Source organism: Leguminivora glycinivorella, chromosome 7 (assembly GCF_023078275.1).
Source record: "Leguminivora glycinivorella isolate SPB_JAAS2020 chromosome 7, LegGlyc_1.1, whole genome shotgun sequence".
NCBI lineage: Eukaryota > Metazoa > Arthropoda > Insecta > Lepidoptera > Tortricidae > Leguminivora > Leguminivora glycinivorella.
This window is the reverse complement of record NC_062977.1, coordinates 11,453,643-11,471,060: the sequence shown is the minus strand read 5'-3', so window position 1 is coordinate 11,471,060 and position 17,418 is coordinate 11,453,643. Positions and strand designations below refer to the sequence as shown.

At 37.3% G+C, this 17,418-nt stretch overlaps 1 protein-coding gene across 1 annotated transcript; it reads right to left on the bottom strand.

The window, feature by feature from the left end:
- Positions 1–327: 327 nt before the first annotated feature.
- LOC125227769 (lanC-like protein 2) lies at positions 328–17,270 on the bottom strand. Its single transcript, XM_048132094.1, has 8 exons — positions 17,013–17,270; positions 16,748–16,930; positions 16,502–16,656; positions 15,504–15,642; positions 13,935–14,075; positions 12,892–13,077; positions 5,137–5,283; positions 328–547 (listed from the first exon to the last, which is right to left on the bottom strand). Exons 1-8 carry the CDS (start codon positions 17,097–17,099, stop codon positions 365–367), a joined length of 1,221 nt encoding a protein of 406 aa, XP_047988051.1. The 5' UTR covers positions 17,100–17,270; the 3' UTR covers positions 328–364.
- Between the last annotated feature and the right edge of the window lie 148 nt (positions 17,271–17,418).

Below are 17,418 nucleotides of genomic sequence, written 5' to 3'. Positions count from 1 at the left end.
ACATAGGAAACACCCATAACGGCTATAACTCAGACACAGAAATGCTCTTACCGGGATTCAAACCCAAGCTTAGTAGGCAGGTTCATTATCCACCAGGCTCTAGGCCAATGGTAGGCAAAGTACGGCACGCGAGCGAAATCAGGCCTGCGAAAGGATGTTATCCGGCCCTCCACCGGTCCTTAGAAATAGCGTGTGATATGGCCAGCACTATAGTAAGAATGCATTTTTGGTGTAAATCTAGCCCTAAAATTGTAAAAGCCGCCAATGGTAAAAGTTTGCCCACCACTACTCGAAGCAGATAGTTCGTCTAAAGAAATGAAACAGTGATTATTTGCAGATAAGAATGTAATCGAATAAGATGTGACTAGACAGTGTAGGCGGGGAAGTGCGCGAGCTGCACGGCCTGCATGTCCCGGGCCAGGAGCAGGCGGCCCACCAGCCCCTCGAACAGCGAGGCGGGCCGCTCGGGCGGCTGCAGCTCCGTGCCGCTGCGCTCCAGGCAGCACCATTCCGTGAAGCAGCACGCGCGGTATAGGTGGATAGGTTGCTGCGACAATACAACCATAGATAGCTACAATACATTACAGAACACAAAAGCAGAGGCTTATTTTAAGGATTTGGTAGGGCACCAAATCCTTTTTGGCTTTGCCGGTCCAACAAAAGCCTGTCGCCCCGGCTATAGCTCGTTGGGTTGGGTTTGGCAGGGCAGATTTAGGGTAAAAAAACCGGCCAAGTGCGAGTCGGACTCGCCCACCGAGGGTTCCGTACAAATGTTCAATTGTTGAATCATCAATTGTTATTCATATTCTACAGACTTTACTAAATCCCTCTAGACTCAATTTCCCACATAACAAGTAATATTTAATACATATTGTATTTTATTATTAACTAGCTTTTACCCGCGGCTTCGCCCGCGTAATAAAAGTATTGTTATTGAAACGTTTACAAAAAATAAGATTTTCATTTGGATCCGTAGGTTTCTTTGTAGGTACATCTGTCCGCGATTATTTCGATTAAGGTAAAGCGGGGCAATTCTCGACTGGAGGGCCATTGTAACTGATCTATTTGCTGTACGGTCCGGTTTTGGCTGACTGTACCTTACACATATTAATATTGTTTTAAAAGAAATTCTTGCAATGATTGTAGAATTGTTACACAGCGACCACAGCGTAGGTGCGAATATGTATGTATTTTACCTATATAAATATTTATACTGGGGAAACTTCATACAACCCACATAGCCAGTATCTCGACTCGACGCTATGGTCGGTAGGGTAAAAAGTACTTCCTTGCATTATCGCTTACAATTTTTTCCATTTTGCTTATACTTATTGCAAACGTAAACATATAAAAGGCAAGCAAACAACGATCTTCTTACAGCACATTGAATGTAATAGTTTACGGATGCAGGATACTCGCCGATGCCTACTTACTTATAATACCTTCCCACTGGGCCACCTGCATTTTACACTGCCTAAATATCGATTGCCGACCGATTATTCCGACCCCAATCCCTATTCTTATCCACGTCCCTATCTCTATCTTTGTCCCCGTCCCCGTTCCGTCCCTGTCCCCGTCCCTCCCCTATCCCTATCCCCGTCCCCATCCCCTATTTTTATCCCTATTTCTATCCCTATCCCGATCCCGATCCCGATCCCGATCCCTATCCCTACCCCTACCCCTATCCTTATCCCAATCCCAATCCCAATCCCTATCCCTATCCCTATCCATATCCCTATCCCTATCCCTATCCCTATCCATATCCCTATCCCTATCCCTATCCATATCCCTATCCCTATCCCTATCCCTATCCCAATCCCTATCCCTATCCCTATCCCTATCCCAATCCCAATCCCAATGCCTATCCCTAACCCTATCCCTATCCCTATCCCTATCCCAATCCCAATTCCAATCCCTATCCCTATCCCTAACCCTATCCCTATCCCTATCCCAATCCCAATCCCAATCCCTATCCATATCCATATCCCTATCCATATCCCAATCCCAATCCCTATCCCTATCCCTATCCCTATCCCTAACCCTATCCCGTTCCTGTCTCTGTCCCTGTCCCTGTCCCTGTCCCTGGCTCTGTCCCTGTCCTTGCCCCTGTCAATTTATCATGCTAGGAGGTGAACTTTGAAAAATCCTTTCTTAGTGCTCCTCTAAGGAACTTCCGTGTCAATTTGAAATCTCTTGAACCAGAAGTAAAGATAAAAACTAAAGCTATACTTATGGCTATTTTGGATATTTTAACCCCATTGCACAATAACAGGGGAGAAAATTTATTTTCCACCTCATTAGATTTAAAAATCGTTGTATTTATCGTGATCAGCGACCCGATAAACCATAAAAACGATACCCATATTGTGTTTTTGACTTTACCCCCTTTGCACCCCTTTAGGGGTCAAATTTTCAAAAAACCTGAAACATGTATTTAGTCATATGTCTTTAGGAATCCTCCTGTGAAGTTTCGAATAAAATAGTCAAACTAATCTTGTTTCCCCATACAAACTTTGAACCCCCATTTCACCCTTTTAAGAGGAGAATTTTGAAAAATCCTTTCTTAGTGCTCCTCTACGCCATATAAGGAACCTAGCTATGTGCCAAATTTGAAATCTCTAGGACCAGCGGTTTCGGCTGTGTGTTGATATGTCAATCAGTCAGTCAATATCTTCTTTTATATATTTATAAACCCCATTGCACCACAACAGGGGAGAAGGTATTTCACTTCCGCCTCGTTAGATTTTAAAAAACGTTGTATTTATCGTGATCAGCGACCCGATAAACCATAAAAACGATACCCATATTGATTTTTTGACTTTATCACCCCCTTTTCACCCTTTTAGGGGTTAAATTTTCAAAAAACCTGAAACACGTATTCAGTCATATGTCTTAAGGAATCTTCCTGTGAAGTTTCGAATAAAATAGTCAAACTAATCTTGTTTCCCCATACAAACTTTGAACCCCATTTGACCTCCTTAGGAGGTGAATTTTGGAAAATCATTTCTTAGTGCTCCTCTACACTATATAAGGAACCTACGTGCCAAATTTGAAATCTCTAGGACCAGCGGTTTCGGCTGTGTGTTGATATGTCAGTCAGTCAGTCAATATCTTCTTTTATATATTTTTTTGATATTTAAACCCCATTGCACCACAACAGGGGAGAAGGTATTTCACTTCCGCCTCGTTAGATTTTAAAAACGTTGTATTTATCGTGATCAGCGACCCGATAAACCATAAAAACGATACCCATATTGATTTTTTGACTTTATCACCCCCTTTTCACCCTTTTAGGGGTTAAATTTTCAAAAAACCTGAAACACGTATTCAGTCATATGTCTTAAGGAATCTTCCTGTGAAGTTTCGAATAAAATAGTCAAACTAATCTTGTTTCCCCATACAAACTTTGAACCCCCATTTGACCCCCTTAGGAGATGAATTTTGGAAAATCCTTTCTTAGTGCTCCTCTACACTATATAAGGAACCTACGTGCCAAATTTGAAATCTCTAGGACCAGCGGTTTCGGCTGTGCGTTGATATGTCAGTCAGTCAGTCAGCTTCTTCTTTTATATATTTAGATTAGACAACGTCCAAAGAAAATCAGGACAATTCGACTTCAATAGTTTACATTGTCGTCAAGTCACTCGCAGGAAAAACGCGATGTAGGAAATGAGCGTTCAACGTACAGCGACATCTATCGGCAAATTGAGTAAACTAATGTGCGCGAGCTTAAAGTATGGAAGATGATATTTATGGGATAATTATTTATTGCGTGAACCGATTTTAACCATTTTTCCTCTGTTTGAAAGCAGCACGGGAAGCATGGTCGCGCGATAGACGATAAAATAGCAGGCCGTCCCTATCGCACTATTTGTAAGTGCGATAGGGACGGCCTGATATTTTATCGTCTATCGCGCGACCATGCTTCCCGTGCAGGTACTTTTATTGTTATTCTGTAAAAATTACAGGTACAATAAACACCCGCAAGGGCGGTGAAATTGAAAATTTTAATCTGAAAGGTTTTTATAAATAAAATAAAAAGTTTTCAAGATGTGTACGATTTTATTTTTCCTGTAATATTTATTATAATAGCCATATTTGGTAAAAAAATCATGAATTTTCGTTGGTAAACTTCGGAGATAGGGGGGGGGACTATTTTTTTTTCACAACAAAAAAATTATAAAAAATAGTTTTGATATGTACAGTCTGACCTCTTTCTAACAATACCCCACTTGTAACTTGTCAGGAGGGCAGGCGGATTTGCCTCTATTCTTTTGACAGGCGCTACATACTTCAAAATCGTTTAAATTCCATCATAACTTTTTTCTGGTACGCCAAAAAAATTTGAAAAAAATATATTGACAGGTACCAAATAGGTAGTAAATATTGACTAAGATATCAATTAGTAGTGTTGTCTAGAACTATGTAAACCAAAAATGGTCCAGACATCCTGACGTCAGAATGTCTGGCCACTTTATTCGCTCGATTTTTCGATATCAGTGGAGGTACCAAATATATGTACTCAGGTACCAAATAGTATCAAATAGGTACTAAATTTTAGTATGTACTAAACATCAAATATCTGTAGTGGTCAGGGGTCCTGACGCTCACAAATTAATCATCTATCTATGCCAAACGTCGTGTATTAAACGCATGGAATTATAAATTACAACTTTAACCCTTATAGCGCCATGCAATAATAGGTAAATACAATATATATGTAATGGTAATGACCAGATCCTTAGGCCGGCCCTACACACTTACATGTAATGAATTCCTACTCTGAATCCCATTGATCAGTTAAGTATCTAAGCAACGTCTGTAGACAAATAGTGACGAATTGCTAATTCCTGTGAACTAATTTATCCTGTTAACATTCATAAAATAAATTCATAACCAAAATTCAGTTGTGTGTGATCATCATATCATAGATAATGTATTGAAGAGAAATGTGTTGTGCTCGGAATGGCTCGGAATAGATAAGTGTTCCACAGATTACCTATCCGTCACACTCCGGCTGTTCAATAATTTTCAACATGCCATATTATATTACCGTCGAATTTAATTTAGTAGTTCAAGCCGCAAATAAAACCTCGTTTTAAGCAAGGAGTATCAATTTAGTAGTTAATACCTTACCTTAGTTACTTGATACAGTTGAATGAAAGTGTAGGCATTCCCACTAACTCCATGGCAAATACTGTAGCCTTTCGTGGTTAGCCCTCGATCCCAAACCGCATTTCCGCACTGTAGTGCAGTTTTTATATATTTGTCGTCACCAAATATCTGGAAAATACTAATCAATTCAGTCTACATGTAATCAATATATTTTATACTTTCACTTCATAATAACGCGTACGATTGTTTTATGCGATAGACTCAGCGTTGCGATCAACACTGATCATATTATATCTACGGTATAGCGGTATCCTAAGTACAGGTAAGTAATCAGCATTTTGGTGAGGTTACTTTGGTGTGTTTCCGAAGTTTGCACACAGAAATAAATGCTCGTCACAGTTTGATAGGCAAGGTAGATGCAACCAGGGCCGGATAAAGGGTAGAGCGAGTGGAGTAGCCGCTCTCTAGGAAACCGAAGGGCACGTAGTGGCAAATCACCGATGCCATATAAGGCATCCCGACGCTGATGACAGAGTTACTGTGGCCTAATTAATGGATATCGGTCCTACATCCGCACAGACCAACCCCTATAGACATCTATTACAAGACGACTCGCGGTGGCCAGCCTTCCTAGTATTTGCACTGATATAAGCGCGGGCGCTCGCCGTGCCCGATCAGTATCGACCAAGTAACAGACCCGAAAGCAGCGCGTGTTTTTCGCACAAAAAAATTGGAAAAGGGTATTTTGATGCCTTAAAGATGTCCACCTGTAGTGTGAAATGGTGTGGAAAGGTAACAAGAAGCTCAAATTTAAAAACAGACGGCATTACATTCCACAAATAAGTCATATTTATAATTCATTCAGAGCCGGCATAGGTCAACTTACATTGGCCACTTACGCGTCAGTAGAGGGACAGTCATACTTCTGTCCCTTTTCATCTGGCGCGACTGCCCGCCGTCCTTGAAACGGCCAATCACAGCGCGCTTAACACATTCCCCGCCCGCTCCTCGCACCCCAAACACTGGTGACTCGTATCGCGAACCAAATATACAAGACTGCCACTCTATAGGAGGTTCTCTGTGTACATCCGATATCGGATCGGATAATGTGAAAACGCACTTAGTGTTATAAAAATAACTTTAAGTGTTATCAAAGGCCTAGAAGTCGGGAACGTAAGCACCCTAAAAAAAAACTGGCCAAGTGCGAGTCGGACTCGCCCACCGAGGGTTCCGTATCCATACAAACTTTCAAAAGTTAAAATAATTTCATGTTTCTCATATAACTAAAGACTTGACTAGAAGTATAGGTTAACGGCGTTAGCGCCATCTCTCGGTTAACTAATTTGCGCGACCTGTATGGTATGTTGGTTTTTCAGGGATAATTCTTTATAATGTTAAGGGGCTACCTTTGAACGCGCCACGCACCGTGCGCCAGTTGCCTGACGGCTCTCGGACGGAGGGGCTGTGCCGCTCGCTGCGCCGAGCCATTTTTTTTCTTAGAATAGAGAAGCGAAACAAAATGAAATTAAATTATCATTTCATTATTACGAGTGTACATTACATAATTCCTGTTTTAGGACAAAAACAAATTATTTCACAATGTACTATGTGACATGTATTGGCGAATTTTGCCCGTCAGTCGCAAGTAGAATTTGGCCGTGTGGGTTTCATCACCGCTTACGGCTCTCACTGATCAATGCGGTCCTGGTTTCGAGCCCGGGCAGTGGGATATCTTTTTGTGTTTTTTTTTTCAAAAACGATTAGTTTCTACATTATAAAGGTTTTAATATCTCCCGGTTACAATATTTATGGCAAAATTCATTGTTTCGTATTTTCTCGCTGATGAAAATTATTTGAAGCTTCATATATATGTAAAAGTTTATACAAACGTTGCATTTTATCACAAATATTATACAGGAAGCCTGTATAGTTTACATGTGCTGGCTGTGTAAAAAAAGCAATAAATAAATATGAAAATGAATACATAATTATTTTATATACATAAAATACACACAAGCTAAAATGCATGTGCCTTGTAAACGAGCGCGCAGGCATGGTTAGATTTGGTTAGGTACCCACAGTACCTACTGCGAGCCGGCGCGCGCTCGGGTGGGGTCGTTGACCTTGCAACCCCTGCAGGTAGGTTTTAGTTCGCGGCTTCGCGCACATAGCACGAAATGATATAGGTAACAAGGAAAGGTGATATATAAATAAATTTGAACTATTCTTTATATTATAACGTGACCATAATACGTACCGTATGCCGCAACTAACAAAAATCTAAATTTGTAGATAGGTGTTCGTAGTTTCCGTTAGAATAACGAAATATTTTAAAATTATATAATTATTACGATCAAAGATACGGTACCTAGCATAGAATTTTATCACAAATATTATTCATTTTTAGTTAAAAATATTGTGCCAAATTGTACAGGCTGTAATTTTTATAACAAGTAATATGTTAAAAAATAATGGAACCTGAAAATGTAATATTATATTTCGTTAAATTTTATATAGTTTCAGTTTCAGTTTATTTATTCAAGAACAATTTTTACATCGTGTTTGTTTATACACTTTAATCCTTCCATTCTGTATCCAAAACACTCTTCTCTCACGAGACTATTCAGATGGTACGCGACTGAACTTTGTGCTTCGTCCGCCTCGCCTGTGCGCGCTGTGTGTGTAGGGTGAAGTGGTCGACAGTGGTTCGTTTTTTTTTCAAAGGTCATATCTCCGGAACTATTGCCGAGGGAGTGAGTATAAAGAACAAAATTACAGTAAATATAATATAGTTTTAGTATGTATTATTGATTTAAAAAAAAATAATACTTTCAAACTCAAAGAAACCTAATATGTATTGCACTATGTTATTTTTTTGCTTACCGTTATCCCATGATTAAATATATTGTACATTGATTCGGTTCGGAGGTGGTGTCACCCCTTTTCCAGGCATTGGATACTGCGAATAATTACCCATTTTGATAATTTTAAGCAATATAAATCATCAATAGAATCAAATAAAAGTAAGGCGTAGATAAAAGCTAATAAGTAATAGTTATTTGTTATACAAGGGTGCAAAGTTGAACTTGGCGAGTTTTTCAACACACGAAAAGTAAAATACATTTGCACCCGTTTGTAACACGAAACTTTTCCCCTCCACTATTTATAGCGAGGAAAGTACAACGCAAAAAACGTATGTAGAATAGTATAATCATTTTTTATAAAAGCAAACGTAAAGATATGCAAACAGGTATACGGTCCGCCTGATGGAAAGCGATCACCGTAACCCTGTATACATGTATTCGTCATTATGCTAGATACAATTCCTTGAGAAATCTCTTTCAAAACCTTCTATGTTTTGTGCGCGAGCGTTATCATGGATACTCGCAAGCATCCTATCAGTCATTCTGTGAAATATCCAGTACTGGTGTTAGTCGTCGCTCAAATGGTGTACACCGCTTGTTTGTCTTCTAAAAGCTAAAATATAAATAAGATAAAATGTGAAATTCATGGAATGGGCAGATACATAGCGCGCGCAGGCGGACTAAGCACACATGTCAGTGGCGGGATCCCTTTCTTTCCCATAAACTTATTGTTCATAATTTCGTTAGTCAGAAGTTGTTATTCACATATTTTGTGGTCATAAACATCACTAGTCATAATTTTTGTTACGAATAACGTTTCATGGTTCTAACAATAACAAACCATAATATTGGATATCATAATCTCAAAAGTCATAAAGTTGATGAGTATAAAATTGAAAAGTATAACAATAATTATTCAGAAATATTATTAGGCATATATTTTGAAGCCCTACTGATTTTTCTGCATATAGATTTAATGTCTAAAATTCCTAAAGTATATTATATTTCAGACATACATATAATTACACAGAAAAAAAATATAGTAACCCTATTCCTCGGGTAGGTTGTTAGTTTCCTTTGATTCCTTAGAGCGGAAATAGGAGCCCCGAGTAGCGGGGCTCCGTCTACTCATTGGTGGAACTAAATTGTTTTAAAAATAACCCTTTTCCTCGTGTAGGTTCGTTAGTTACCTTAGAGCGGAAATAGGAGGCCCGCGTAGCGGGGCTCCGTCGGTTTATTGGCGGAACAAAATTGTTTCAAAAAGTAACCCTTTACCTCGTGTAGTTAGTTTCCTTTTGCTAGTTATATTTTGTCCTTAAAAGCGGATATAGAAATTGTCAACGTCGGCTCCTTGGCGAGACCAAATGGTTTAATAAGTGCCATGAAAATTTAATAAACACTGAGGAAGTTAGTAAGCCAAATTACAAGTTTCGAAAATGCAGACGAAAAAAACATTGCAACATTTTTTATGGGAAACAATAGAGAACCATTTAATGCTATTAGTGAAGAAACACATGGTTATTAAGGTTCACTATTATCTGGCAGAAACTTTTTACGCATATATTTGATTCGTATAATAGTTCTTGGCAGAAGTCATGTTTGGCAGAAACACCTTACGCAGAATATGCTTTGGCATAAATCATTTCGCAGATTTTTGTAATACCGAATCATCTGTTGTCATAATGTTGATGACCATAATAGTCTTCTAGTCGAACATTTGCTTTTGCAGATAATATTTGTGCATAATATTTAGGTGGCACAAAGTTGCAATTTGCTATTTGATAGCGAGTTGGATGTGTTGGGGATGCAAGATACCTAACACTCCTCCTCGCTTCGCTCGTCGTCGTACCTAACGGTGACTCTGGGGCAGTTTTTCTCTTATGATAGCGTGTAATAATTCTGCTAATGTAATATTATGCTATAAGATTATTATGGTACATCAAAATGGTAAATCAAAGTCGACCAAAGTAATGTTCTGTAAAACAATATTCTGCCAAATGTGTCTTATGCATGGTAGTAATAATGCCAACTAAATTTTCTGCAAAATTACCATTCGACTGAAAGTGTTTCTGCGAAACATGTTATGCGAAGTGTGTTTCGGACTAAAATTATTCTACCAGATGAGGGTAACCCGGTTATTAATCGTTATGACTTGTGATAAATCCTTAGATCAATTATTCCGAATAAGTTTATTTCCTTCAACATTATGGATTTGTACATCTATGGACTTTGATTATTAGGGCTAATAAATTTTATGACTAACAATACTTATGACTTTCAAAAATCAGAACTACAATTTCTGACGTTTAATTTTATGACTAGTGATAATATGACTAAGAAAAATTATGACGGAAAACGTTATGGATAGTAAAAATCGGACTTAAAAAATTATGGGAACCAATAGAGACCCCTCAGTGGCGCTTCATTTGAATAGCCTCGTGATAGAGGAGCGTTAGAGAGAGAAGAGTGTTTTGAAGACAGAATCGAAGATTTAAAATGTACATAAGTAATAAACAAAATTGATGATGAATTTTGATGTTCTATTCTTTTTTTCACACAGCCAGCCGGCAGCCCATGTGCAGAAAATATTGCTTGTTATAAAAATTACTGCCTGTATAGTTTGGTTCCCTGTATGATATTTGTAACAAAATTCAACGTTTCTATGGTAGGTCGAATCTTTGATCGTAATAATTATCATATAATTTTAAAATGTCTCGTTATTCAAAATGTAACTTATAGGTACTTGAGTTGTACTGTGCGTGCTAAATATGCAGTCTGCCTGTATGCAGTCTTTCGCCGGCTCGGCGCTGCGGACTACCTACCTCGCAACTCGCAAGTCGCAACGCAACCCCAAACACAAGGCACATGCATTAGCTTAAGTGAATATTTATAATGGGTACCTATATTTATTGCTACGCGTTCTGTTTTATTGCAAAAAAAAGATACTTTTTATGTGAACCTACAATTAATTTACATCAGGAAAAACATACAAAACAATGAATCTTGCCATAAATATTGTAAACGGGAGATATAAACCTTTATAATGTAGAAACTTATCGGTTTTGAAAAAAAAAAAACCAAAAAAATATTCCTCAGGCCAGAATCGAACCCAGACCATACTAGTACTACACTCAGTCAGTAAGCGGCGTTACAAACCACAGTGCCAAACTCTGCTTATGACTACTGGCCAAAATGCGCTAGTACTTTTCACATTGTACATTGTGAAATAAACAATTTGTTTTAGTACTAAAACAGGAATTATCTAATGATAATTTAGATACATTTTGTTCCGGTTATCGATACGGCCATTGATGATGCCACAGGGCCCTCTGGTTCGAGTTTAAAATTTTATGATACGTCAATACAACAACATTCATATTGATTATTGACAAAAAAATCTTCCATAATACGACAGCATTCCAGCCGCGGGTAACTGAAGGCCTTGGTCACTTTTCTTTAGTTTACTGCATTTATTTCCGTTTATAATATGTTTAGTAGTTTTTCTCGTTAAAAAAAATTTGCATATTTATAGCATTAAAGTGTATTAGTACCCATACATTCCTACAGGCAACTCCTGGCGCTAGTAGCTTATAGTATTGCGATCTAGTACAAGCAACTCCTCCTAGATGGCGACTTGTTATGTATGGTGGTCTTGAGTCTCGATCGACGTATCGTATAACAGGGGTGCGGGGAGGGGAAGTAGCGCGATCGAGCAAGGGCATTCAAACGGGGGACCGTCTTAACCGATTTCGACATTTTTTAGTTTATTTGAAAGATAATACTTTACGTAAAATTTCGTATTAATTTGAAGTACGATATATATCTGCAAGGGTGATCAAATTAAAAGTTAAAATTTGAAAAGTTTTTTTTATTAAAAAAAAGTTTCCATGATACAGAGACGACTTTATTTTTCCTGTAATATTTGGTATAAAACCAATGTGTTTTTAAAATTTTCTTAAATTTTCGTTGGTAAACTTCGGAGATAAGGGGGGGGGGTCCATACCCCACTTGACCTAGTAACTTGACATGTACAGTTTGCCCCCCTTGCATATTGGCCATTTTCTATTATTAATATTATTAAATCAAAATAAAAAACTTTCAATTTGTTAACAATTTTCATAACTATTCCAAATTTCAAGTCGATAGCATAAGTAGTTCTCGAGATATTTAGAAATGTGACAGACAGACAGACAGACGGACAGAGCGTCGCCATAAGGGTTCCTTTTGTACCTTTTGGTATGGAACCCTAAAAATACTCCAAAATATGCCAAAGGCTGAACAACGTGAGAGCATAATTTAACTTATTTATTCCAATTATTCCAAGCTTTGCTCTTCTACAGTTCTGCAATCAGAGTCGAACTTCTCGACTTTTCAATGTCTGTCCAAGTCGGCCATTGCTGCAATTTGCTTTTCTCTCCCATGCCTTGCCTTGGCCCTGAACTGAAGCTCAAATCCGACTGTTATCGGTTCTTGGTCTTTGGCCTCTTTTGTTTCGTCACAGCCATTTAGCCATTTGTTCTTATCCTAGTGAGCTCCCTCAATGAACACGCCGCACAGGAAAGCTTTAGCCTCGCGTACGTTTGGCCTATGAAAGACAGGGGCTTATTTTAGACCCCCTCTCCACAAATAATAGGAAAAAATTTCGCGCTCGCTTCGCTCGCGTTTACTGTTTCCACCTACTTTATATACATATGATATATTTTTGTCACTTAGTCAAATGGTTGTGATTGTGACGTGTCTGACGGACATAGTAAATCTATAAGGATGGCGTTTTGGCTTCGGACCCCAAGACAAGGGGGCGCCAAAACTATATCTCGCTCTACCCTGATCGAGTGCATTTTTAACAGGTAAAACCTGTTAAAAATGCACCTGTTAAAAATATCCAGACTTTTATCGAGACATTTGAAGGTACCTGGTAGGCTAATATCAGCAGAGGCACAAAACCAGGAGCACCATGACACCATTGTACGAGGCGGTCTCCCGAAGCACTCTTCAAGGAAGACGGGAAATTTCCGCTTGGAAATTTTTGATTTAACAGCCAATCCAGGGTGGGTTTGATAAAATTTTGCATGTCGTTAGCAGATATGTGTGCTTGGGCCTGGAAGAAAACGTAAACAAATGAAGTGTTATTTTAATATAATTCAAGAGATCGAAATGTCCTGGCTAGCTAACCCACTACACCGCTAGCTAACCACCGGATCCACAGAGCAAGCAGCGTTGTTAGGCATTTTCCTGACCATTTAGCGCTAGAACGTTATTCGTCATGTGGAGCCGGCTATTGTTGCATTTATTATTTTTATTGTAACACTAACAGAATTTTTATAGTAGAAATCGTCGGTTCACTACACTATGCCTCGAGGTAGTACAGTCAGCATCAAAAGTAAGTAGCGGATCAAATAACGTTTCAGAAGTAACTACCATTCCGTTACCGCTAATCAAAAATGCAACATACCTAGTTGCACAAACTCTTACAATAATATATCGTCAGAAAAAAGTAAAACACATCTTCCCTGGATGTCAGATACTTTTAGTGTGTTGTTTCATCCGCTAGTTAGCTGACTGTACTTAATGAGTTTTGGTTGTCATCTGACGAAATGTGTAATTGCATGTAAATTTCACCGCCCCCTTTCCTTCCGTGGGCGTCGTAAAAAGTCGACTGGACTGAGGGATATGAGTTCAATTGCGGTGCGTGAGATGGGCCCCTTGTCACTGCAATATCCCAATTTGACCAATTTCGGTTTCTTTTTCAACTGGCTAATTGCTAAGAGTGGCACTTGGGCAGTTTCATGTGCTCTGCCTAGCCCTTTTGGTAATACAGGTCCTTTTGTAAAGGATGTGTACCCAATGAAAGCAAAAGTTGTGCCTCTTGAGCGTCATCTAAATTATGGATGCATAACTGTTTAGAGCGCCATCTACGTCACGTCAGCTGTATATTTACTATAGTACGAAACTTACCTGTAATAGAATGTAAAGAATGCCAGCTACCCCATGAGCACCTCCTAAATACACCTTGTCATGCCAGTGCCAGAGAAGGGGACTGCTGGATTTTACTTGCTCCGAATACTCTTTTCCAGATTTTAGTATGGAAAAAATCACCTAAAAGGGCGGGAGATATAATCGTTAGTCATTACTTAATTTTTTACATGACATTACTTATCCTTCGAATTTAGTATTTTACTTTATATCTTGTAGAAGTAGGTAGGTACTATTTTAATCTTGCTGATCAAATTGGGTCGGGCGAGGCAAACATGCGCGCACAACGCACGAGCACGGACGTTTTGCGCGCGAGTGATTGCCTCGCGAGGCTGATAGGTCACTGTGGACCCAGCTAATTAACCCTTAAATGCATGATTTTTTTTTCTTTTAACGGGAAATTAATATATGTGATAGACAATGGTTTTCTGACTCTGGAAAAAAAAACATCGAATTTAACACTTTCGCTACCAAGAACCCGACTGTCGGGCACACCGCTCGTAGAAGCGTAGCCGATTACATGGGGAAACCCGTATGTAGCGAAAATGTCGTAGCGCCGCGTAGAGCCCGGTTTCGAAAGTGTTAATACTAAATCAGTGCTAGAAGTTAAGAGCTTTCCCTGCGCTAATGACCTTCGATTTGAATCCATTGATATTATGATAGTTTCTAAAGCCTATCATATTAACAGCATCGCCTTTAAACAAAATAGTATCTCATAATTACTTTCACAGCTCATTGTTTCTGTGATATTTGGCATCAAAGTTGTACAATTTTAGGGTCAAAAACTGTTTTTTTGTCATAACTTTTGTTTTAACTAGTTTAAAATTAAAATTTCTCTTGAATTTTTAGAAAAGTCAAAGGTCAATAAAAGTGTTTTTTTAGAGTTTTTAGACCATGTTTAAAAAATTCATTAGAAAATAACTTTTTTTTTTTTTTTCAAAATATGGCTGTTAGGAATAGAGATAAAAGATTGAAGAACCGATGGCCGTTGATTTTATAATTCTATCTATAGTGCAAATTTAGGAATTTCAACTCGAAACTTGTCAAAAATCGATGAATACCGTGTGGAGCCCCTTAAATAGGCTAAATCATATTTATACAAATATATCATTATTGGTAAAGTTACTACTATTAGAAAGGTACACTATTTGTGAAACCCCTATGGTAAAATGTTTAAACTTAAAATAATTACTAACTGAAAAAATTAGTCTAAATCACATACTAAAAATCGCCATAATCCTGTTTTTTCACACTTTTCCGCCATTTCATCTTAATCCTTAAATAATAAATCATAATACTATTAAAGTTTTTTTATTATTTATTAAAATTAAATACTAATAAACAATGAATTCAGTAATAAATGTGATTTCGGATAGCTACATATTGAGCCATGGGCCATCAAAGATATGATGCATATATACATCATCATGCATTTAAGGGTTAAAAACACTTTTTTTGACCATGGTTTATTTATTATCACTTGTTTTAAGTAAATATTTTCCATACTAGTATTCAGTTAATAACTAATACCTGATATTATTAGATATATACCTTCTCCATAAGATGTGGTGGAATTATAGATCTTTCATCTATATATTTATTGACAAACAACAATGCATACAAATAACCACTCTTGCCATAGAGAAGCTCATCAGGAGAAGCATTCAGCAGAGACATTAAAGATGTAAGTCTGGAAAAAATAACTTTATATCAATATGCAAATAGGACTGTCTCTATTACCATATCTGTTGTGGATGCAAAACTTCAAAAAAACTTGTCAAGTCTACTTGTCGCCTCGAAAATATTATTTTACTCAAGTGCTGGAAATTGGAGATTCAATCTCTATATAATTAAATTTACATAGATATAGACTTAGATTTTTTAGGGTTCCATACCATACTCAAAAAGGTACAAAAGAAACCCTTATGACTTATTTACTAACTGACTTTACAAAAGTATGAAAGATGTTTAAATATTTTGTTAAACTTTTGTCAAAGTTTTGCATCTATAGTAGGTACCAATCACTGGTACCTATTTTTTATATATTTTTATCAGCTTAGAAATGTAAACACTCTGAAGGACACTATGTTTTTCCATAGGTACAACCTGTTTTTATTGATTTGCATTAACTTTTAGTGAAGGCTCTTTAGGTCAAGAGATTATTGTCTAAACTCTGTTAATGCATTACTATGAACAAGTGAATTACAATCTTTACACTTCTTAATGGTATTCATTTTGACCTGTGCGGTTATGTACTTGATATAACTGACTTGACAATTTTTTTTTTATTTAACCAAAAGCAATATACCTGGTCCTGTTAATAAGCCTAACAATTTGTCAAATTTACATAAAAACAAAAAAAAAACAGTGTATATTAAACAGCTTAACAACTCTGAATTGAAAGTACTATCTGAAACTCTTAATTTGCATCCACTATGTATGTAAACGAGACACAATTTATTGGCAAATGGTAAAAAGAGTCATTACAAGGAAAATATATTACAATCCCTAAATTAATACCTTTTAATAAAAATCTATCACTGTCATACCTTTGTGCTAAAGTTTTATAGTCCGGTAAATCAGTGGCATCTTTACCCAATTTGTATGATATTACAGTGGCTAAAGCTAGTGGTCCTGCATCACCACACAGGAATGATATTCTGCGGCCTTTGAGATTATTAATATTTAAATAAAGTAGAGCATTCTGGAAAAATTAATTAGGATAAAAATAGCTTATAAACAAGGTAAACAAATAGTTACAATTATTCATTTATGTATATTAGCATACTTCTTACCCTGAGATTTTCAGTATAAGTTTCTTTTTTTTTTAGAGCAGACATGAAATAATAAAGTGCCAATCCTGCAGAGCCAGTGTACACTGTGTTATCATAAAAGATATCGCTTGCCAACTCTGTAGTTAAAAAGTGAAGTTTTGCATCAGTATATTTTTGCAGTTTTGTATGGAACCTGGACGAAATCTGTAAACATTTCGTAGATAAGTAAACACAATTTACTCATTAATACTATACCCGGCAAAATATTTTTAAATATTATATTTACTGCATCTTGAGTTTCGTTTAACACTGTAAGTGCAGTTGCTTCAGAGTAATCCTCGAAATTATTTTCAAAAGTTCCTTTAGGAGCCATGTATCAGCAGGAAATATATCAGATTCAAATTATGAACTATCAGGTTTAGAAGCTGATGTATATATAAAGGAATAGTCAATGCAGTACGAGAAATATTTAGGCTTATTTGTTTTGCGTTTTTATTTATTTTTGGTGAAATGTCAAAATTAAAAAAGTGTGCCGACACTTTGACAGTTTGGTAAAGGCTTTACAGGTTGCTGCGATTTATCAATACAACAGGCGATGTGTCTATTTATAAAAATAAAGTCTGTTAAGCTATTTCCATCACTGGAAAAGCGGCAAATTTAAAAATTTAGGCGCGAATATTTATCCTGCCATA